Source organism: Crocodylus porosus, unplaced genomic scaffold (assembly GCF_001723895.1).
Source record: "Crocodylus porosus isolate Cpor-Errol unplaced genomic scaffold, CroPor_comp1, whole genome shotgun sequence".
NCBI lineage: Eukaryota > Metazoa > Chordata > Crocodylia > Crocodylidae > Crocodylus > Crocodylus porosus.
In genome coordinates this window covers 3,603,403-3,626,512 of record NW_017728939.1, presented here as the reverse complement: position 1 = coordinate 3,626,512, position 23,110 = coordinate 3,603,403, and the positions used below count along the sequence as shown (strand labels likewise).

The 23,110-nt window shown below is 39.6% G+C and overlaps 1 protein-coding gene across 20 annotated transcripts in view; it reads left to right on the top strand.

The window, feature by feature from the left end:
* EPB41 (erythrocyte membrane protein band 4.1) overlaps window positions 1–23,110 on the top strand; it is a 152,743-nt gene that overhangs the window by 93,075 nt on the left and 36,558 nt on the right. For 4 of the 20 annotated variants that reach the window (XM_019547678.1, XM_019547680.1, XM_019547676.1 and 1 more), the window contains exons 7-19: window positions 391–609; window positions 3,579–3,666; window positions 4,245–4,397; window positions 6,583–6,680; window positions 7,528–7,700; window positions 8,596–8,712; window positions 9,941–10,066; window positions 12,174–12,302; window positions 14,588–14,802; window positions 17,862–17,918; window positions 18,055–18,096; window positions 18,964–19,026; window positions 22,038–22,214. In XM_019547678.1, the coding sequence (XP_019403223.1) occupies window positions 391–609; window positions 3,579–3,666; window positions 4,245–4,397; window positions 6,583–6,680; window positions 7,528–7,700; window positions 8,596–8,712; window positions 9,941–10,066; window positions 12,174–12,302; window positions 14,588–14,802; window positions 17,862–17,918; window positions 18,055–18,096; window positions 18,964–19,026; window positions 22,038–22,214 (1,657 nt within the window). The remainder of the gene's footprint in view (window positions 1–390; window positions 610–3,578; window positions 3,667–4,244; window positions 4,398–6,582; window positions 6,681–7,527; window positions 7,701–8,595; window positions 8,713–9,940; window positions 10,067–12,173; window positions 12,303–14,587; window positions 14,803–17,861; window positions 17,919–18,054; window positions 18,097–18,963; window positions 19,027–22,037; window positions 22,215–23,110) is intronic. The other 16 variants (XM_019547679.1, XM_019547671.1, XM_019547683.1 and 13 more) reach the window with 11 other exon arrangements.

Sequence of the window (23,110 nt, the reverse complement as noted above, 5' to 3'; positions counted from 1 at the left end):
TTTGTTGTTGTTGTTGTTCATTTTGTGCTGAAGACTACATGAGCAAGGCTAGTTAAATGTTGTGGTGGAACATGTATAAGCATAAAATACATACTAGTTAAAGTCTGGAACAAAGTCTGGTTGCAGTGGTCAGATGCATCCTCTGGTCTTTTTGCAGGGAGGTGCCTTTTACCTCATTTATCTATTCAGGCTACTACAGCTATGGTCTTTATCCTTTGACTGAAGGGTGCACATTAACTTTTATTCCTTGCAAGCTAAAACCAGCAAAGCTCCATATCAGTCAACACTTAACAGTGGCCTTCATCTTTGAGAGCTTGAGCTCAAAAAAGCTATGAGGTTTTTGTTTTCCATGCCTTCTCTGGTAAATCATATTTTCTTCTTTTTCTGTAGGTATTATTTGTGTCTTCAGCTTAGACAAGACATTGTGACAGGGCGGTTGCCTTGTTCCTTTGCAACGTTGGCCCTGCTGGGTTCTTACACAGTCCAATCCGAGCTGGGAGATTATGATCCAGAGCTACATAGTACAGATTATGCCAGTGAGTTTAAACTAGCCCAAAACCAGACAAAAGAACTTGAAGACAAAGTTATGGAACTACATAAAACATACAGGTGAGTGCTGGCATTAAAGGAATTTGTCAAGGCACAGCAGGAAAAGGAATAATTAAGAGAAACGGCTGTTTCCTTATCTTTCCCAAGTTTTCTGTGTTTAGTATCCTCTTATACCATCAGTCTAAGCTGTGAACCTGAAACGGAACTGCAGTAAAAGAAAGATTTCATTTAGTAGATGAGTTCTGAGTTAGCAGAGAAAATCCAGCTGCTTTAAAAAAGAAAGAGCTCATGTGAAAGAGTTGGAAAGTTCCAATAAAAGTTCTTCCAGAGCCTGTAACCCACTTCTTCGTACCAGTAGTAGGACAGTATCCAAAGGAGTCAGAATTAAAGTTTATATTACAGTAAATATTGCAACTAGATGGTCAGCCTGGGACTGCCCACAGAAATGACTTGCTCACAAAAAAATGTGGTTGCCTTTACCACTATTTTAACTTGCTTGCACTTCTGTTTTGTCAGTTTGTCAATTTTTGCATTGTCATAATCCTAGAACGTGAACTTTTGGGGACAGTGGCTGTCTAGTAGGGGCTACCTCAGCTATCCACTTGCAGAAGAATTCTTGAAAATATTAGCAAGATAAAGGTATTCTTGAGAATCTCGTTTAACCAAAGGCTGCGGGATAAAGCTTGCTCACCCATTCTTTTTGCTCTTACTCTCTTGTTCTCTCTCTGTCTTCTCCCCCACTAGATAAAGAGACTGCTTTATCTAGAGCTCAGTGAAATTAGAAATGTATTTTTTAAAAGCAGCACTTGTGGGTTCTCTATCTAGCGTATCTCTAACAGCAGGAATGAACTTGATTCCATGTGGAACTGCATGGTCTGCTTGCTTTTAACCTTGTCCTTCCTCCTTATCTCTCTCCTGTTTGTTTATTACTGACTCATACACTGTCTGCAGTTAGGCTGTAAGCTGATTGTGGCAGGGACCTTATCTTTCTGTGTGTGCAATAAGTGTCTAGCTGCATATTGTAGCCTAGATTCTGTTGGGGTCCTCTGGCACTTCTGTGTTACAAGGCATAGCCAATGTTATACAACACTCACAGCATTTCAAGTACGTGTGTAAGAGCTGTTAATAATACTGAGGTCCATGTAATTTTCTTGATCTTGCTGCTTTTTTTGGTGTTACCCTGATTGGCAGTAGGTAGGTCTTGTAAGTAGTATTGGTAGAATTTATGGGGCTGCACAGCTGTTCTTGGCAATGTATTGACCTGGGAGTTCATGATCTAACTGCATAGATAAAGCTAGATCATCACCTCTTAGCCCAGAATAAGGATCTCTTAGAACAGAGCAATATTTATTTTTGCATGTGTAAGAGTACACCCAGCTGAGACTGGGTAATATTGTTAAAGGAAGCAAACTTCTTCATACAGCCAATATCCGTGAAAAAGCACCTCTGATACCACACTCGAAGATTACAAAAACAAAGCCAAGCCTTTGCTCTATTATACACATGTATAGTAATATTCAGTTACACTGAGATTTATGTTTTAAGTGCTAAGAGAGTAATGTCATGAAGTACCAGTCATTTTGGTATATAATTTTCATACCATCCAAAGAGAGGGCATGGGGGGATGATTCTATGACCTGGTCTGAGTCTTAAGCCCATAACCTTCTGACCTGACAAAAGCTGCCAGCTGTGTCACATTCATAATGACTACAGAAAACCAAAAGCAAAGTGAAACTCTCTCAAGGGCAAATACAAACCAATAATATTAGTAATTGTAGCCTGCATTGGTAGATTTTTGGTCTGTGGGTGACATCAAAGCTATAATTAACACCTTGCGTTCAGACTCTTGATTCAGCATTTTAAATTGATTTCCTCCCTGTTTGTAATGAAGGGGAGAGGAAGTGAGGAATATAAGCTTGTCAGTTGCTCAATACTTCAGGACCAGAAGTCAAAGGGCATTGTCCTTGATAGAAGATGCAGCTAATATTGCTGAGTGATTTATTTGACTGCTGTATTCTGTTAAAATAGCCAATTCATATGAACCCCCCCATCAAATTCATTAAGTGAGAGCAGAAATAACATGCATCTTTAAATATGTCGAATTATAAAGACTTCTCTTTGCGTAGATGAATATGTTAATTTATGAATACTGTTCTATGAACTTTGAACATCAGATGGCTTTAAGTAAAGATTTCAATGTTAAACATGGTCTTGTGGCCATGTTTATTTGAACTATGCAGTCTTTGTTTATGAGAGAGAAGTTGTGACCTTGTTCTTCCATTTAAAGTATTACAGCTACAATATTAAATTTTCTTTTGGTCACTGTACCCTAGGATTGATATTTTTTTATAAAGCGTTTGTAAGCAAGACATGGAAGCAGTGAGCAAAATGAAACATACATAAATTAACTGTTCCAGTGCAGCATTTGCACAGAATTGGCACAATAGAAGCCTATTAGCAAGAACTTCAATAACATTGAAAATGGCCCTATTATCAGGATGTTTCTGTTAGCCAAAGTTGCATTGTATTGCCTCTCCTGTGGACAGGACACCATCTGTTCCCGGAAAATGTCTCATTCATCTAGGCTGTTCCTAATAGGAGACTCCTATTAAGTGATTTCAGCTGCCCTTCCATTTAATTCTCAGAACAACAGCTGGATTCTAAAATGTATTGAGGTAAAGCAGTTAAGAGGATTCTGCAGTTCACTCTATGCCTTCACAAAACTTAATATGTTCATTTTTTTTTCCAAGAGAGATTTTTCTTGGGGAATCAATGCTGAGATGGGTAGATATTGCTGCTTTGACATTTGTGTTCCCCTTCATAGGCATAAATAATGAAACATCTTCATAAAAATTAGATCCAAAGGGCAAAAAGTGTGAGAGATTCTTCTGTAGGCATAACTTGTCTCCTGAGTTTACAAGAATGCAGCAATCAAGAGCCCAACAATTAATTGGTTTAATAAGCGATTACTTTAAAAAAAACAGTCTTTGTTGTCAGTAATACTGAAACTATTGTCTTTCTTTCTCCAGATCCATGACTCCAGCCCAAGCAGACCTGGAATTTCTTGAGAATGCAAAAAAGCTGTCAATGTATGGAGTTGATCTTCACCAAGCTAAGGTAAGAATTAACATTTATTTCTGTAGTATTCTGTTTTCTTTCTAGTGGGTGTCAGTTGGGCCATAATATTCCTGCTAAAAGATTTAGGCAGGCAGCCAGCTAGTTGTCATTTATGGAAATGCAAATGAACGATAGATACTGCGTGTGTGCGTTATTGCAAACATTGTAGAAGAAGCAATTCCTCCAGCTTTGCTTGTTATTTATACACTATAGGAAGCTCATTACAAACGTATTGAAGTAGACAGGTCTTTGGTTTGAAGAACCTACTATGATGTTATGATCCTGCAAAGTAAGGTATTTGCAGAAGTCAGAGGCATGCAATATAGACTGTAAGAGATCAGAGAGCATTTTGAGAGAAGGAGGAGAATGTAAGGAACGATATGAAGAAAAAATGTCGGCCTTGGGCACATGGAAAGCTGGGGGTTGTTCTGACCATGAGGGATGGAGACTAATTCAAGTGGGATTCAGGAAAACAAACAAAAGTAGTGTTTTAGAGGACAAATATTGTGTGATGCTAAATTGTTAAAGCTTATAATTCCAACACAATTATATGTTTGAATCTTTGTTTGCTTTCTTAGGATTTGGAGGGAGTAGACATCACTCTAGGAGTCTGTTCTAGTGGCCTTCATGTCTACAAAGATAAACTGAGAATCAACCGCTTCCCTTGGCCCAAAGTTCTGAAGATTTCCTACAAACGCAGCAGCTTTTTTATTAAGATTCGGCCAGGGGAGGTATAGCCCAAGCTTTTTTTTTTTTCTTTCTTCCACTTGTTACGTATAAGAACCTATTTGAATTAGCATCCATCCTCCTTAGTTTTAGTTTTACCAAAAGAATAGAGAAGTATTGTGAGTAAAGCTAGTTCTGTTCCTCAGTGTATGATAGAACAATTGTGGTTTTCATTTTAACTAGTATTTCTTATTTACTTCTTCAGCGTTGTTATAGCTTGTTTGTACTGTAAAGCCAGTGGACCTGTTTAAGGCTATAAAATATTATTTGAATTTTAAATTGTATGGTATGTAGTGCCACCTACTTGCAGAGTATGGTACGCTGAAGTTAACGTTTTCTAATCATCACAGTTTGCCCAAACAAGCCAAGTACATGTTGGCTGGGGAATGGTTTTCCTATCTCATGATGATTTTCATGGTTTAAAAAACAAATGCTTTCCCAGTCAGCACCAGGATAAAGCAAAGATCTGTTGAATATTGTTCACAGAAAAAGGCATGTCTCTTTCACAGACTCCAAAAATAGCTACTAGGCCAGTGTTTGGGGCTTTTGCTACCTGGGCTGCGGGAGAACTGAGGTTCAGGTCTGGTCTGAATCAGACAGCACATATACTTGAAGCTGAATTTCTAGTATATAGCATGTGAATATCCTAACTGCTGAGTTATTGGCTATTTGAGAATGGGGTGGAAAGTAGGGGGAAGGAATATTCTCCTTCTCCCCCTCACTTTTTTCCATCTTGGGAAATCTTTTTTTGATGGAACAGTATTTTGTTGCAAAATTCCCAGTTAGCTCAGTGCTTTTCAGATCCTTGATGGATGTGTAAATTAGATTCTCATATGTTTTTATAATCCAAATAAAGTGAGACGTTTTGATCTTTCTGATGTTATTTTGAAACGTAACTGCAAAGTGGCAAGGAATGGACTAAGTTTTTATCATCACAAAAAGCAAGTTAGATGTGCATTTCACCAGCCCTCAGATGACCACTGACCTTCAGAATATTGTACTGTTATAGACTAAGATAAGTAGGTGGCAATATTTTTTATGCTGGGCCAAGTTGTGCTCTTCTATGTGTATGGGTGTGTGCGCAGATCTCTTTCCTGAATAGAAATAGGAACGTAGGTCTCTGCAGTGGAGTTTCCATTTCTTCCCTCCCTTATTCCTACCTCTCATTAGTACAGCATAGACAGAAAAGGAACAAGTCCATGATGGACAAAATCCCCTAGACATGATAGCCATCATAAGCTATGCATCATCTCTTTAGCCTTCTCTTATGAAAATCCCTCTTTAGAAGCGATCCTGGAGCTTTAATGCATAGGGTGGGGGTAGTGTCACAGCTGCTGCAGAAGTCAACTCCATATAGATGGGTTTGTTCCCTTTTTGCAGGTCTTTTTTCATCGTAGGCCCCCAGAAGTTGTTAATATAATTCCACATTTGGGATTAGAAGGATTTTATCCCCAGTTCCAAAAATGGTACTTTCTTCCATACCAGATATGCGTGCTAGGATGTGTCATTTTGGGCATTGGGGATAAAATGTATCTGATTTCTAATGATACAACTGCAGGGGTGAACTCAATACTGAGATCTTGTCCCTGATGCTAGGCTCCTCATCTCCAGCAACTTGAAAGGCACACCATGCAGCCCAGACTGGGAAAATCAGTTTCCCCATGCTGGCCTAGAATTCTGCTTTAAGTTCCAGAGAAGCTGTGAACCCAACACTGGGGAGAGGTTCCTAAGTGTGGAGTTCATGTGTCGCAGGAGCTTAAAAGCAGGTGTGCAGCGCAGCTGCATGTGCTGCCCTTTGAGCATGCTGATGGCTCCCTGCACCCTGCCGTATTCAAAGGATGCATCTGCAGCTGGGCTGCACATGCCACTGCTGAATGCCAGCATGGCACCTGTTCAGAATATAGCGCAATACAAGCCAACCCCCTGGAACACTTTTGTGGCTGGTTTAGCATTTTATGGTGTCTTAAATAGCTTATATGTGTGGCCTGTTGCAATCTATTGTGTAATTAATGCATTAATTGTATGATAAATATAACATCCACCAAAAGCCTTAAGATATTTACTGGGTTTGTGGATGGTTCCTGCCTGGGTGGTTTTATCTGGGTATGTTCCACAGGTTCTATGCAGGTGATCTTCTCTGTATATTACCTATTGCTATAATTAAATATTCTGTTTTACTGTTTTCCATAGCAGGAACAATATGAAAGTACTATTGGGTTTAAACTGCCTAGTTATCGGGCAGCTAAGAAGCTGTGGAAAGTCTGTGTTGAACATCACACGTTTTTCAGGTATTCTTTTCTTAACCTGTATGTCTCCTTTTCATCAAACATGAGATCTTCTCTAAAGCAATACTGATTTTAAGTTTCTGCATCTGTAATTCCTTTGCAAGTGAATGCTGTGTGTGTCTTTCCTTCAGAGCACTTTAAGAAGATCAAGTGTTACACAAGAATGTGAAGTGTGTTTGGAGAGAGAATGGGACTTTCATCTGGATTGCTAGAATAAATCATACTAGTAAATTAATAATTAACCACTGAGATAACTTAGGGAATCTGTCAAGATGCAGTGATCTGAAATAGGACAGTAAAAGCATAACGTCTTTACTTAATTACCATAAAAAATGGGACCTGAAGGACAGCCTACCAAATTCTTAACTGGCATATTGATTATGAATTTTATTGGGTATTTTTCCACATATTGTTTAATTCCTGTCCCTACACATGGTTTCGTTCAAATAAGAGATTCTTCAGTAAAATAGAGACTAAAGTTGGGGGAAACAAACCTGGAGGAGTATAGGTCCATGCTTGTATTGGACACAGCAATTCTTACAGCACCATTTTGAATGATTTATATTGGTATGTGACCTTATGAATTGACACTTTCAATGGGGATTGACATAACTGAGGAGAGAAAATGAATAAAAGGAAATTAAATTAATAATAGCACTATCCTTAATTGAAGACTTCATATTGAAACAGTCTTAAGCATAGTGGTGCTATTGATTTTTATATTATGTTAATAGACCATATAGAAAGGTGTGTTGTTCTGCTCCCCAGATTTCTTTTTACTTCCGCTTTATGTATTACAAATTCCTTGGGTTTGAAGAGACAAGATTAATGTATGTGTATGTCTTTTCAGGCTAAATTCTACTGAAGCCATTCCCAAGAGCAGGTTCCTGGCGCTGGGATCTAAATTCCGTTACAGTGGACGAACACAGGCCCAGACAAGACAGGCTAGCGCCTTGATTGATAGACCCGCACCACAGTTTGAACGAACAGCAAGCAAGCGGGCATCCAGAAGCCTTGATGGAGGTTAGTGACTAATATTTCTCCCCTTGTCACATTGCCATGAATGAAATCAATCTAGTGGGTTTCAGTAGAAAATCACTCTGTAGGGTAAGAATTTGTTCCCATTTTGTCTAAGGAAGAGAAGCTGATCTGAAGAATCTAAAACTGAGATATACTATGAAAAACATTTCAGGAACTTTATAGTAAGGCACAGTGCATTTGCCTAATTTGGGCAGTCCTGATTCAAAATTCACAGGTTAATAGAAATTTTGTTTTCATTTGTTTTTGTTAAGTTTACAAAACTTAAACTAATTAATGTATTTGGCACTACTTGGAACTTACAAATAAGAGACATTAAAAAGAATCTTGTCAGTTCAAATTGCTGTTCAACACTGATGCTGTTCCTAAAATTCGAGGGAAGGTATTTAAACAATCATTATGAAAATGTATTGTAATATGCTGTAGCAGCACCCTTTTTCCCCATCATTTTGTGTGTTGAATTTTGAAAGAATGTGGCTATGAGAATACCCAAAGATGCAAAAACTTCCTCAAAAAACTGTTTCAGCTTGTCCCATTGCCACCCAAAGCCAAAAGGAAAACAACACATTTAGCCTCCTATGTAGCCTGTACAAACCACTAGGACAAATCTTGCCTTGTGTTCCTTGTCTACATCTGGCATTCCAGTGCTGGTAATTGATTTTGTGCTCCTACTAAGTTTTGACACTTCTTCAGTAGCAGATGGAGTGACAATTCATTTGAAGTCTGTGGGCACTTGCTGTAGTGGAAATCAAGTTAGACTTGAATGTCAGACCTTGAAAAATTTAGAACAGCTAATACATCACTTCTGTCCAATTGAAGTCTTCAGCCTTTTCCTATGCACCATGTAGGTAGCTTGTTAACATATGCACAATTTCTTCAGCTAAACGTACGACCCAAAAAATTGAATTCAGACCTGTAGAGGAGGAGAAGCAGGAGGAGGTGGTGATGGTTGAGGTTCCAGAATCAAAACCCGTGGAACAATTCCAAGAAAAGCCAGGTATAGCTGTGGTGGCTATGACTCTCTGCAGTGCCTTTCCTATCCTTTCCCTACTGAGATGCCTTTACATGCTTCTTTCTTGACAGTCCTGAAACATTTTGTGAACTCTTGCAGCTTCCTTTTTTTCATTTCTTTGCAAGATGATTTTTTTACAGCTAGCCGGCAGACAGGCTAGGATAGTTATATGGCCTTAAGTGTTGAGAGGTGTTGCAGTAGAATTGTCTAATTACACTTTGTTAGACAGAAATTTTACTTTGAGGGGAAGATCAATGTAATTGTTTCAAATATTTTTCTTTACATGCGTGTAGTTTTATAAATACCATCTTTTTAGCTTGTTTTCACAGTGAAGTGAAGTTTAGATGGTTATAAATTTGTGCATCTTGTAGTACTAATATGTGTGTTTGCATCAGTGTTGTCAAATATTTGGCCTGTTTACTTTCGTTAACAGGTAACTATCTTTGTAAGGAATACTTCTGGCATGTGCTAGCTGGAAAGAGTTATGTGCCAATATCTCTGTTTGACTAGTGCCATCCTGCTCTCCCATCCCAATTTACTTTAACACCCTAATATTGCAGCCCTCACTTTTCTGATCAAAATTATATCAAATTGATTTATCAATACCTTTTCTAAACTGGAGAGCATGATACAGGCCAGATTTTCTCACCCTCTTCAACATGTTCTTTGTACCCAGCATTGCAAGCTCCTGAAGAATGGAACACTGATATAAATCACAAAGCATTGCAGATGACTGGCAGCTAAGACACCAGAACAACTATCGGTGCACAAGTCTGACTTCAGGGTTGTTGGTTGTAGCTGTGTTGGTCTAAGGACATAAGCAGACAAGGTTCTTTGGGTAGACTTTGGTACCTTAGGCCTCTGAGCTGGCCCTATCCTAGGTTAAAGCAGTAATTCTTGGTTCTTTCACCCTGTTCAATGTACTTTTTTGCCCAAGTCCTCTCATGAGGCTCTTTTTCACCTTTTTGTTACCACTGAAATTCTGTGTAATGATACAGCATGCTGCTAGGACTGGTGTTAGGACTACTATGGTATGTAAACACAATACAGAACTATATCAAAAGTATGACATATAGCAGCTTAGGAGAGGCAATTGTAGTGTTGGCTGTTTTCAGATGTAGCCATTGATGTCCTTCATTTTGTCATTTAGTGACTAATGAATTTCACTGCAGTCTTCCAGGTGGTACATTAATGTATGCAAAACTTTTTGTAGCCAAACATACATTTGAAATTTTTGAGATGAAGCCCATTGCAGAGGAAGAGGAGGAAGAGAGATTGGAGGTGCTTAAATTTCCTTTTTCAGAAGTAAAAATAATGGAACCATTCCAGAAGCAGCCAGGTACAGCTGTGGTGGTTTCTTATACTAGTGTGGCTAACATTGTTTGCTGTGGTACTCAACATATTGGCACAGCTTTTGTTTGCATATAAGCAGTACTGTGAACTTCTGAAGCTCCATAGAAAATTGCTTGCATTTTTGCAGTGGTATTAACTCCATTTAAATCAGAGTAAACTTCACAAGTACCCTAGATTCTGTTTTGCCATATCAAGCACAGCTAGCGATTAGACCACTTTAATGAGGTGAAGATCCTCTATAAAAATAGGCAAAATATCTGACAGCAATGATTTAGCAGTTCTCTTTGTTACATGTACTGTCAGAACTAATAGCAGCCTTTACCAGGGTAGCACCTTCTTAACATGCTCCGCTGTTGTCCATTTTCATAACAGTAATTCCCAGGAAGCGTAATAGGAAGGTACATGTTTTCAAGTTACGCTTTTAAGCCAGTGGCATTTGTCGTGCAGTACGGTTTGTGGGGGTAGATAGTGGCCTCTCTTTTTCCATCACACAATATTTGTTCATTGCAGATCCTGCTTCTTCTAAAGTCATATATTCCTTCCAAGACACTCCACTGCTTTAGATGAGACCAGTGGAGTTGTGGTGACTTATTGATCATAACAGAAGTTGGGAGGCTAACATCTTGGGGGGGAAAAGTAACTAAAATATCATGTTCTGGAATGTCAGAGAAAAGTACAAGCCCTATACTATGCCAGGGACTAGTAACATTTTTTGGCAGGGGCCAGAGTAACCCAGCTTGGGTCTGAGGCGGGCAAGGATTAGGACCTGGCCATCTCAGGTACTTCTCTCTGTTGCCCAGCTGCAAAAGCTCCCCCTCCAGCAAATGCCCGCCCAAGCCTTGGCTCCATAGGTCAGATCCTAAGGCTTTGTGGGCCAGATGCAACCCATGGACTGTAGTTTGCCAGTCCCTGTACTGTATTATATAATGTTCCAATATTCCTGTTACAGCATGGCAAGCATAACTTCAGTCTTGTACTTGCAGTCTGCTTAGCTCTGTGTCCCAGACAGATGGTCCAAGGTTAGCTGTGTTATCAGAGCTGCTCCTTCCCTTTTGTAAGGAAAACATCTCTCTTCTTCCATGAGCCAGTCTTTCTTTCCAAAGTAGCCATTTCCTCAGCTCTTTTGGTAATCCAGTACACATGGTTCTGTGGTCCACAGTAGTAGTGTCATACATCTCAAATTTCACTTGCATGGTATTGGCCAAGCATAATGTTTCTTCACACGTTTCTTGTTGCATGGACCACGAGCATATTACCTCTCAGACACTTAAGTACACGCAATTAATGGTACATGTCACTGAACTGTTTTCTGTAGCTAACCACTGAAATAATTTGAGCACTGCTTCATCATCCTTGATGGATCTACACATGCATATTAAGGTGAAGCATTAAACTCTGGTGCATATTGTGCCAGAGTTTATTGCTCCTGGGTGCCACATTTGCACGTGCACATAGGACCACAGCACATTGAGCCAGGCCAGAGCAGCTGCAGCTGGCAGGGGGGTCAGCCTGCCATCCTGGGGCTGCTCCGACTTGGCTCAGTGTACTGCGGAGGGGTTGGCTGTGGCAGGAGGGTGCTTCAGTCCAGGGCTACATGGCAGGCAGCTCCTGCACTGAAGCAACCCTTGTGCCCCAGCCATCTGGGTCAGTGTCTACACGTGCGTTGCTGCACATGAAAAAACCCTGCAGCAGGGTTTATTAGTTTTCTGTGCCCTAATAGAGCTGCACATGTGGATACCGAGAGATTTAATTTGGAGTTAATTGGGCAATTTCGCAGTAAATGTCTTGTGTAGATGCCCCATGTTTGTTTTGGATATAAAGGATTAATTTATCGATTTGAGGTACAGAAATCCATTTTAGATGGTGTAACCAATAAAGTCAAGTGATTAAAATAATCATTAATTTAGAAAGTAATCGGTCTCTATGCAACAGAATTAATCAGAACCTTTGATGTTCTCAAGCATCTTAACTTTATGGGCTGATATTTAAATCCATAAAGAGACATGGTTCTTGCAAGTTAACTCCTGGTACCCTTTTACCTTTATCATGAATTTTTTTGTGGTGGCATTTTAATGTATGCCTAACTTTTTTAGCTGCAAGTGTTCTTGAAAGTATTGAGATAAGCCTCATAGAAGAAGAAGAGAAGGAAGAGGAGAAAATTTTGATGAACAGAGATCTAGAACCAGAACCCAAATTTTTGGAAACAGTCCAGAAGGAGCCAGGTACAGCTGTGATGGCTTCTCCCACCTGTGTGGTTAACATCATTTTAAGTGTGAATTTGCTGTCTGTCATTTGCCATAGACAGATTCTCCAGCATTCGTTACCACTTTTGTGGCAACAGCACTAAAAGAGGTTGTGTGCTATGGATGCCAGAATAGTCAAGCTCAGTACAATGCAGTGCTTTTTTGAAGTATGGGAGAAACATTCTTAGAAAAATGACCTACCTTGAGAACTTAGGCAGGAGTCTGAAAATTTTGGTAAACCTTAGTAATTACGAGTTTGTGTTCTCGTGAATGTATGTTTAGCTCCTGATGAGGGAGCTTGTTTTGCACACTTCTTGCATTTTTGTTGTTATAGCATGTACTTGACCCCAGGGCAAATACTATGCTTCTGAACATTTTATTTTTTTTACATAAGAAAAAGCAATTAATACCTTTTGAGAGAGAGGCAAAATGTGGAATTTGGGAGGAGAGAAAAAATATGGAATCCGATTGTTAAATCTGAAAATTGTTCATGTCTTATGTGGTTGGATGGGCTGTTATAAAAATATAGCTGGGATAAGTTCTCAGTGCTTTTTTTCCTACCTAAAGAAGTAGGGGTGCACCGATAGATTTTTTTGGGCCAATATGGATGGCCGATTTTTAACGAGCCATATCGGTTGATGCTGATCTGATTGCTTCTATGCAGCTAGGCAGCGTGGAGAGCAGCATCTGGCTGGTAAGTCTGTTGTGGGGGAAGGAGCAATGGTGGGCTGCTGCTGCAGGCTGGGGCTGGGAGCAGTGCCAGGCTCTTTTCAGCTATGCGGCTATGGGGGGGGGGGTGACTGCAGCCACCACAAAATTTGCCATAGCCCCCCTCCCAGCACTGCCACCTCCCGCTTCAGGTGCAGCCCAGTTCAACCTCCCCACACTGGGAAGAGCCTGGCACTGCCACAGCCTGCAACAGCAGCCCGCCCTCACCCAGTGCAAAGGTCTGGGGGCGCACACCCTCCATGCCCTCCTGGGGTGTGCTCAGTGGAGGGAGCTGCCACCCCCTTCCCCCAGACAAGACATTTGTGGCTCTTTCACACCCAGCCCCACTCCCTCCCTCACCGCTGGGGCCTTGATCTGCCACCCCTTCCCTCACAACAGCCTTACCAGCTGGACCCAACTGCTCTCCATGCTGCCAGGCTGAGCTCCTGGCTGCCTGCATGGTGCGCTATGGCTGCACACATGCATGCAGCATTTATTGGTGACATTATCAACCACATCAGCCAAAAAAGCCCATTGCCAATACTGTCAATTTTCTGTATATCGGTGCCGATCTGATACGGGATTAATGTATCGGTGCACCTCTATAAAGAAGTGCTTGATCTTTTCCATACATATGAGCTCATATAAATCTGAATTTATTCCAAATAGTGGAAATACATTTAATGGAATAGCCTTAAATATCACTGTTTTGGAAAAATGAACTAATTTATTGCAGAGATGGACATAGTTTTGTGAACTGATAGCGCGTTGGGTTTGACACAAAGGGTCACTTTGTCCATCGTCTCTGTCAGGAATTGTAGAAACTTGGAATCTTCTCTGATATGAAAAATTGTGTAACGTGTATGGGATTCCTTGCTTAGCTGATGCTTTTATTGGAAATTTATCCTTGTTTGAAAGGTGCTTTCCAGGAATGTTTTGTTTCTGCAACCTCCATTAGTCTGGAAAGGATAAGTATTTTTTCTTAACAGTGCATCTTGCTGTGCCAAGGGGAATCCATCTCAGACACAAAGTGGAAGTTTGCTTTGAAAGCCACCTGGAAGCTATTGCTTGCCCATAAGTGTTTTGGGGAAATATCTGTTTGTTTTGAATTGGTAAAAAAACAAAATGCACAAATCTACAGAAGAGTCCTCCCCCAAAATTTCTGTGGTCAAGAAACCCCAAGGTTCTACTCGGGGATATCCCAGTGAAGTTAATGAAGGCTAATAGTTACAAATGCATTTGTATATGAATAACTTCATAGTGATGAACTTTGTACTGATGTTTGAAAGATCCAGAGCCTGACTGCGCGGTGTTACACATAGATTAGTTTTTTTGGTATGGCTTCTTTACAGAGTGCGAGCTTACTTTTTGCTTTCTGTAACACCTATTAAAAATAGGGAAAATAACTTCACTTTTCCTGCACTAAATGCACAAGCTGCTTTGCTTAATTTTTTTTTTTTTTGAACTACACTGCTGTAATTTGGGAAGACTTTCATGGGGGTTTGGGAGACATATTCTGAACCTTGTCACAACTGTCTCTTTCTTCCCCACTTCAGCAGCAGCAGTGATTACACCTGACCGAAGCCCACGACCCACTTCTGCACCAGCTATTGCTCAGAGCCATGTAGCTGAACCAACCCCACCAGCTGCATCTGCCTTCAAGGAAATGGAGGTTGTTTCTAAAAAAGAGAAGGAAGCTGCAAAAACTGAAGTCAAACATGAAGAAATGCCATCTGACAAGGACAAGATGGAGCCAGCTGAAGTGACCAAGGTATGTTAATACCAGATGTTAGCCATCTTGCACTTTTTGAGATGACCATTGGTGTCTTTTGTTGCTTCTAGAACTAGGCCATCCAAATGCTTCCCGTCTCCACTCCTGGGGACTGGGCAGGTGAGGCTGGGTGGTGGAGGATGCTGCAGGTATGTCAGGGGGAATTCTGGGCTGCCTAATGCTGTAAGAGTGAGTCTGTGCTGCTCACGCCATACATGCTACAGAGAAGATCCAAACTGCCTGGGCTGTGTATACAGTGCGGGAAAGTGCTGGGAGGTGTCTGTGGTCCATGCCGGGGGGTGGGGAAGCTTAGTGGTCTATGGCTCATGCAGTGTGCAGCCTGGGGATCTATGACCTGCTTGGTATGTGGCCTCCCCCACAACTTTCCAGAAATTGGATATCCCTGATGCAAAATATTGTCTCCCAAATGGTCTCAAAGTGGTTATGCTACATTTTGAAGGGAATGAACAGAAAGTGTCCCCTTTAGGCAATGAACTCAGAATGGGATCCCTATTAGCCCGTTAGCTCTGGTTCTAGGAGTAATATCTTCCTTGAATTTCAAGATGTCCCAAAAATAGTAGAACATGTACTACAAAAACATTTCATAACACTTTCTAGAGAAGTAGGATGAGCTCCAGGACAAATTGTTATCTGATGTTCACCACAAAAAACTCATTTTACTGAGAACTTAGTTGTATAGTTGGAATAATATTTGTGGGTGTTAAATTTAGGGATTATTTGTCACTAAACTATATCAGCTATATGTTGGTGTGACTATAGGAACAGTTCTTCTGAAGTACATGATTTACACTAATACGAGAGCAGAATCTGTCCCAGTCTGCCAGTGTTTGTATTGTAAAGTGTTGTTTTAATTGATTTGTTTCCCTTGGAGAACTGGTAATGCATTCGTGCTAAGCTTGCATGTGGACTAAACTGTTCAAAACTGTTCCGACTTTGGGTTTAACATGAAAATGGGACTTAAAAATATTTGGGAAAAGTGTAAATACCTGAGAGTATTCTGTATAAATTTTCTGTGCTTAAAAAAAAAAATTAAGGGATGATCATGTATGAAGAGTTACTGTTCTTTTTACAATATTTTGAATATTTTAAAATTTTATTTTGGATGAGGATTTGTATATGAAGTGGTAGAGTGATTTGTTCATTCTTGTTATATGTTAAGTTTGCTTTCAGTCACTCCAAATATTCAAGCATTATTGAGTCATACTTTTTACATGATATTCCACTGTATACAGAGGAGGTGTTGCATGGTGGAAGAATGGACCTGTCCTATGGAATATATTTGTATGAAATAAGTGCAACAGGCAGAATGGAGAAAAACTGTCCAGTATGGTCCAGCATTATCCAAACAAGCCAAGAAGCCTTAATTTTCAATTTTTGAGAAATAACTGCCATGATGAAAAATGTTTCTTTTAGTTGGAAAAAATTGTGGGAATCTGGAGATTTAGGGCCAAATTCAGCACTCTATAGGCTCATTAAGACAATAAGACATGGTCTATTCTAGTACATTCCCTCACTTTTATGTTCCGTCTGACATTTGTTCATGTGTATAAAAGCACACAATATGAGGGAAACATCATTTAATTATCTAGTGCAGCAGTTCCCAAACTGACAGATTGCACACCACCAATTTAAAACCAGCAAATTTTTCAGTTCAACCTTAAGTACCACCAGCAAATTTTTGTCATATAAAGTAATTATAATAAATCTATTAATGCATACCACTGACAGGTCATTTGCTTACCACTGGTGGTACGCATACCACAGATTGGGAACCGCTGATGTAGTGCCTCTAGTTGACTAACATAAACCAACTTTGGTAATTCACACTTGAATTTAGGATAGCACTGACTATAAAATTGCCAGTTTGTGAACATCATTACAGAGCAGCCAAGAGCTCTAAGCAGCTTAAGCATACAGCAGGTATAACTATAAGCTTGCAGATAACTGAAATACTGCCTATCCAAAATTTTTAAAATGTCTTAGCCCCACAGAAGTGCTAAATAAAGAATAACTTCCATCCATCCAGTCCCTGATAGAATCAGGCACTGATTCTTTTTCCCTACAGTAGTTAACAGTATTAGCTTTGAAAGGTGCATAGTATAAAACCCTCTGCATTGCAGAAGCTGCCACAATTCAATCTATAGTTCAATTTTATATGGGTAACTCAAGTCACTCTATTTATCCTTGTGCATGTCACCCTTTTTTGCCCGCTGGTGGCCAGTTGCTGAGGATTTTTCATTGCCTTAGTAGTCTGTCCCATTTAAGCATCCTTCCTTCATTGTGGGCAAGATTCCAACTTCAACTGGACCATTGAGTTGGCCTTTCTAAATGTACTTCAGTGATAAAAACCAAGTGCAGGTGTTGAATAACTTGCTCTTTAGCTTGGCCGTTGGATATAAGCATGGTACCACAAAGGCTATGATTTTCTATGCTGCCTAAAAGATTTGTATGGCCGGCTCCCATTAACTTTAAAAAACTTTTAAATTGACACTTTAAGCTCTGCAGCTATGAAGAACAAAAGGTTTCAAGTCATTCCGGTGCTGTCAAACCCTGTGTTGTTGGTAGACCACTTGGGTAATGCTTATTATTAATATGTACATTCGCAGCTTTAAGTAGCACACATTTAGTTTCCGTCTTTAAAAGATTCTGGGTCCATTAATATGAACATGTTCCTTTTAACAATGAGATGTCATTATGGTATCTCATTTGTAGAAACTTGGAGGATCCTAACACAAGAATATTTTTAAAACAAGGTATCTGTCTTTGGTGGAAAAACCAAAGGCCCCCAGAGAACATTGAAACAAAGCATCAGTATAAAAAAATGCTTTTCAGTTTTAGAAAAGTGATCATAAACTAACAGCCTGTGTTGGGGTCACTTGCATTGTCCCTTGCTAACACCATTCAGAAGACTGCATGTTGGTTACTGCATGTTCACACAACATTTCAAAACCAGCTTAATTCAGCTGTGTTTTGAAACAAAGTTGTCTTCAAAAAATCTATTAACAAGAAATGTTTTTACCACTTTGTCTTAAATGTAGGTGGGGAAAGCGCACATCGAGGTCACAGTACCTACTACAAATGGTGACCAACTCCAGGTTTGTGCTGATAATTACCGGTTAGGTTATTCATAATTTTTCCTTTTTTTTTTTTTTTTTAAAGAAGCTTATATAAAATGAAGGTTCAACACAATTTAATGAACCAACATTTTTTGTTTTTATCACTGCGAAACAGCAGCCTGCAGAAAAAGAGGAAGAACTGATAAGAATGAGGAAGGTTAGCCATTTTATGCTTTCATCAAGCAGACTTGCTATATCATTCATGCATATTTAACATGTTTAAAAAGACAGTGGTCCAATTTCTTCTTGTGCTTTGATTTTTTTTTATTCCAAAGATATCTGATACTATTTGATTTCAAAATTATTCAGATGTTTTTCCCAATGCCAAACAAAGACATTTAAAGCTCTGTAAGTTGAAGAATTTATTAAAAACAAAGAAAAGTCATGCTATTATAACTGTTATTTCACTTTTATGTATAAAACAAATCTAGTAACTGGCCAAAGACAATGTTAAAGTGTGCACCCTGGGAAATGCAGCAAGTTAAGAATGCATATTTTTGTAATTTGGTGGACAGGGGAACTATGTAAAAAGTTAAAGGTCAGGCCAATCTATTATTGTGTGCATTTTAATAAAATGCTTTTTTAAAGGCTTTTGAAGCCCTAGAAAAAATAGACCTGCCACATCATTTTATATACTGTAGTATTATGAGGCACACTTCATTGTCAGGAAGATGAATAATCATTGGAAATCTTCCGAAGGAAAATGTTGGAATGTTTCTTTGCAGGGAGCAAAATGACTTTGTGGTAGCAATGCAAATAAGCCAATGAAACTCTGGGAACTGTCTCTTTAAATGAAACTCATCTCATCCTTCCACTGTTCATGAATGAGGTCCTCCATTTCTTGGTGGTGACTTATATCACGTTTTTGTGGTTCCATGGCACATCTCATACTGGCACAATGCTGCGCTCCAAATGTTTATTTAACTTTTTAATTTGCCAATTTGCGAATCCCGCAAGAACAGCGTTTTAATTTTTTGTGCTTTTCTTTTTTTTTTTTGTTTCCCCCTTTCTTTCGTTTTCACAGAAAAGATCAAAGAAACTAGATGGTGAAAATATTTATATCAGGCATAGCAATTTAATGTTGGAGGTTTGTATGAACTTGAAGCTTATTTCAGTTGCATTTGCCTGGATCTTCTGCATTCTTTGGTGAAACTCTTAATTCCTCCTCTGCTGCTGTATTTGTTTTTGCATGCTGTTGCATGAAGACCTCTTTAAACTATGCTTTTGCATGTCAACCTGCCAATGTGCAGCCATTTTTCCTTCTAGCTATTTTGGTTTTCATTCTGTCATGCTTACCAAGAAATATATGATTGGGATAGTTCTGTGCTAAATCTGTTTCTAGATGTCCAATAGTTGTTCCCTTCAGTCCACAAGTCTGCATCTCTGTGTAAGCACTCAAATGCTTGAACCATGCAGGACTCAAGGGCAGTTTTTTCATAATTGGCTTGACTGGAATAGTGGCAGAGAAGGAGATTGAAACAAGGATGAAGCATAACTGAGAACATGAGAATGAGCTTGACAGAAGAGCTACAAGTTGTGTACTGTTGAGAAGTCCTCTGCAAATTTAATGCCACTGTAACCTCTGTGAGCAGAGACTCTGTGATCTGCTCAAAGCATAGTGATATTAGATGAGTCCTTTATCTGGTCTGTCTAGGGAACTGCTAAGTGTAACCGCTGTCATATTAGCTATAACTTTCCCTAAGCACTTCCTTACTTCAGCAAACCTTGAGGAACATGCAGTTCTCTTTCCTGTGAACAACCCAGTGATCAGCAGCAAGTCCTCTCACAGCTGATGGAACTACCACCTCTAGCAAAGTATGCCCTTGAGTGGAGTGCAGGATCCTGTTGCTTAGCTATTTGTTGCTATGAATTCTAGAGGTAAAGGTTGCACAGAGACGGGGTCTCAGGCTGGAACGTGCCAATCATATATTTATTCATTTTGTTGTGGAAGATGTTTGTAGCTTCTGATACTGATTCTGTTCCTATGTCATGTATTTCTATCAAGAATTACAGCAGCAGCAGGGGCTTCTTCAGCATTTTCGTTTGAAAATGAAATGTACTAACAACCTTTTTTTCAATCCTAATATAATGCTTTGCAGCTTTTTTGTTTTTGACTGCTACAATTTTAAGCTTTTGAACATCAGTAAAACGATCTGTAACCTGTCAACAGGAGACCGTCAGAATGCTGTGAGGCTGTCTCCAGTCAGTTTGTTCAGGGCTCTCTTAAACAGATTGCTTTTACTTATTAGAGCACACCTCTTTCTCAAATGGCTTCTTCTCCTGTTAATTTCATTCTTGGCTCTTACACACGCTGCATTATTCTCAGTGCATTTTTTCTCCTCTCAGCCTCCTCAACCTATCTTCATCTTTTCCTGCCCTCAAAACAGTTCTGTTACAGGTGTTCACCAGCCCTCAGCTTAGAAAGGGCTAACCAGGGAGGGCTTGCCGCCTGCTTTATTTCTTCCTTTTCACTCAACATATTTGGCAGATCAGATGAATTCCAGCACATCAGCTAAATGAGCACAGGAGGATGTTTTAGAATTTGTCATATTTTATGGAAACCAGGTTTGGATCTTGAATGTCTGATTCATAAAGTTGTACAGAGCTGGAACAGGAAAAGTATGACATTTCAGAGAGGTTTATTCTTTAAGAGGCTTACAAGAGCAAACCAGACTTTTTCAGGATAAATCTTGCTAACTTTAGCTTCTACTTTAACGCTATCCTGCAGCCAGAATAAAGTGTATGCCTGAAATTGGTAGGCTAGACAAGGAGTGATCTTTCTGCTCTTTGAACACAGTGTCTGTCATAGGGCTCCTCTGCACGTGCGGTCTGGTTCCCAGCTGCTAAGCTTACCATGGCATTGTCAACAAGCTTTTCCATGCTTTTTCTAACCAGCAGGCTTTCTCCCCATGCTATCATCTGGGACAGAAGCCAAAACTATTGCTTCCCCATAGCTAGGGCAAAAGAGGACGCTTATTAATGGAGCCCATGGGCTGTTTTATCTCTGAAGACAGTTTGTCTTGGGTAAGCTGCAGGGTCTTGGATTGTAGGCAGGCAGACCACAGGGGAGCTTGAGGAGGGCATTAATTTAAAGCAAGTCCATGCAATCTAGTCTTGCATTGAATAAATTAGGTGGGATAACCATAAAAAGTATAGAGAACATGTAATTAACAGTCTAAAATTTGCCAAGGACTCTTTTATTGATTTTTCTCTAATAGGCAAGGCTTACTTCTTGTTGGCTCCAACCAGAACACATCTTTGTTTAGCTTAAGCCTACTTAACACAAAAGCTTTTGTTTTACACAGACTCTGTTTTGCTTGTAAGGAAAGGTAGCGGCAGCTTCTTCCTTTCTTTCTTTAAAAAAAAAACTGAACAAAGCTGACTTGTCTTGAAGTTTGTGCATTTACGCTATAAACTGGCATTGCCAAATAAAGACTTGGCATTTTTCATAGCCTTATCTTTTAGCCTGGTTACACTGATTATTCTGGCAAGAAGTAGATGCCCAGTTCAGTTTTAGAAGTTTGTCTGTCTCGCATTTTGTTTGTTCACCAGTGTGAAATCTCCTGTCTAGTTCCTGGACGGAATATGATGAGGGGCAAGAAGCTAACGAGGTTGCTTTGTTACAAAGATTATTTTAAATAGCATGGAAAGAGATAAAATTGGAAAACAAATCCTTTAAACATTTATGGCATTTATTACTATCCTTGAATTATCAGGGTTTATGGAGGGGGAAACCACTCCTCCGAGAAACGCACTGTGTGGGGCATGAAAAAGAATTGTCATGGTTCTTTTAGAGTGGTTGATACTTTTAGGGGGAAATGTTTGATGAAAACTCAGATCTATCCTGGTGTAGCCAGAGGTGACTAATGACAGTCACCTGTAGATGGGGCATCTGTCACCTGTTAATTAAAATTTATCCCTCCTAATACAAGAATAGGATAGAGAGAGAGAGGCTGTTTCCTTTGTCCGTTTACAGTGTGAGCACAATTAATAGGCAGGAACAACTCTGCTGAGCTCAGCTTGCTATCTGGCAGCCTAAGCAATTGTAGATGGACTTTCGTATGCTCGTCTTCATTTTCCTTTTCCTTTTAACCATAGGATCTAGATAAAACTCAAGACATAAAGAAACACCACGCCAGCATCAGTGAGTTAAAGAAGAACTTTATGGAGTCCGTCCCGGAGCCCCGGCCTAGTGAATGGGATAAGCGCCTGTCTACTCACTCCCCTTTCAGAGCACTTAACATCAATGGGCAGATCCCCACAGGAGTAGAAGGAGTGAGTACCTTGTACAGTGTAGTATAGATGTAGTTTGTTTGTGTGCATTTTGTTTCTTTTTAATGGTGTGGCAACAAAATATTAACTTAAAATTAGACTTACCTTAGTTTCTGTGTTATTTCAAATGTCCGTTTTGGTGTTTTTAAAGAACAAAGTTATTCCTGGCAATACTAATTTTGAACTTGATTACAATTTTCTGGGATACTGTGTAAAACAGTATTGAGAGGTCCCCACCTGGCTCTGTTTACCCTACTTGAATTTTGCTCGTATCCCTAACATCTGGGATGTTATACCAGATGTTGTTTAGGGATCTGCCTTATTAACAGTACTAAGGGAATCTCATTCACATTGGAAAATTTCAAAATTGCTGTAGATAGTTCTTAAAATTAAGTTGCAATCTCCAGTTATAAGGAAAAGCATTTGGATGGCGTCTGAGAGAAGAAAAGGTCTTGCACATTAATTAGTTGGAGAGAAACCCCATTAAGAGGATGTTGCCTGAAACTGGGCCACAATCACCTAGTAGTCTGTGCATACCCCTGTGTCTCTGGAGCCCTTCTAAGGTCAATAGGGGACTCTTTATGGGCACAAGGGGTACTTGCATGGTTTTGGTCCCCACTTCACAAAATAATTTTATTTTAGGAAACTGGCATTCATAGCTTTTGGTAATCATGAATACGGAGAAGCTTGTTGGTTACTATCATAAGAACTTTTTTATTTTTTAATACAAGCAATAAATCAATCTGCTAACCTGTGTCTTCCTTAATGCTAGTTAGTACTCCTGTTTAATTACTGTTGTGATTACTTAATTGAAATTAAAGTTCCCAGAAGACATTGCAGCAACTTCTTGAACAATAAATCTTGTCTCCATTATAGTCCGTGGCAAAACAGCCATTGAT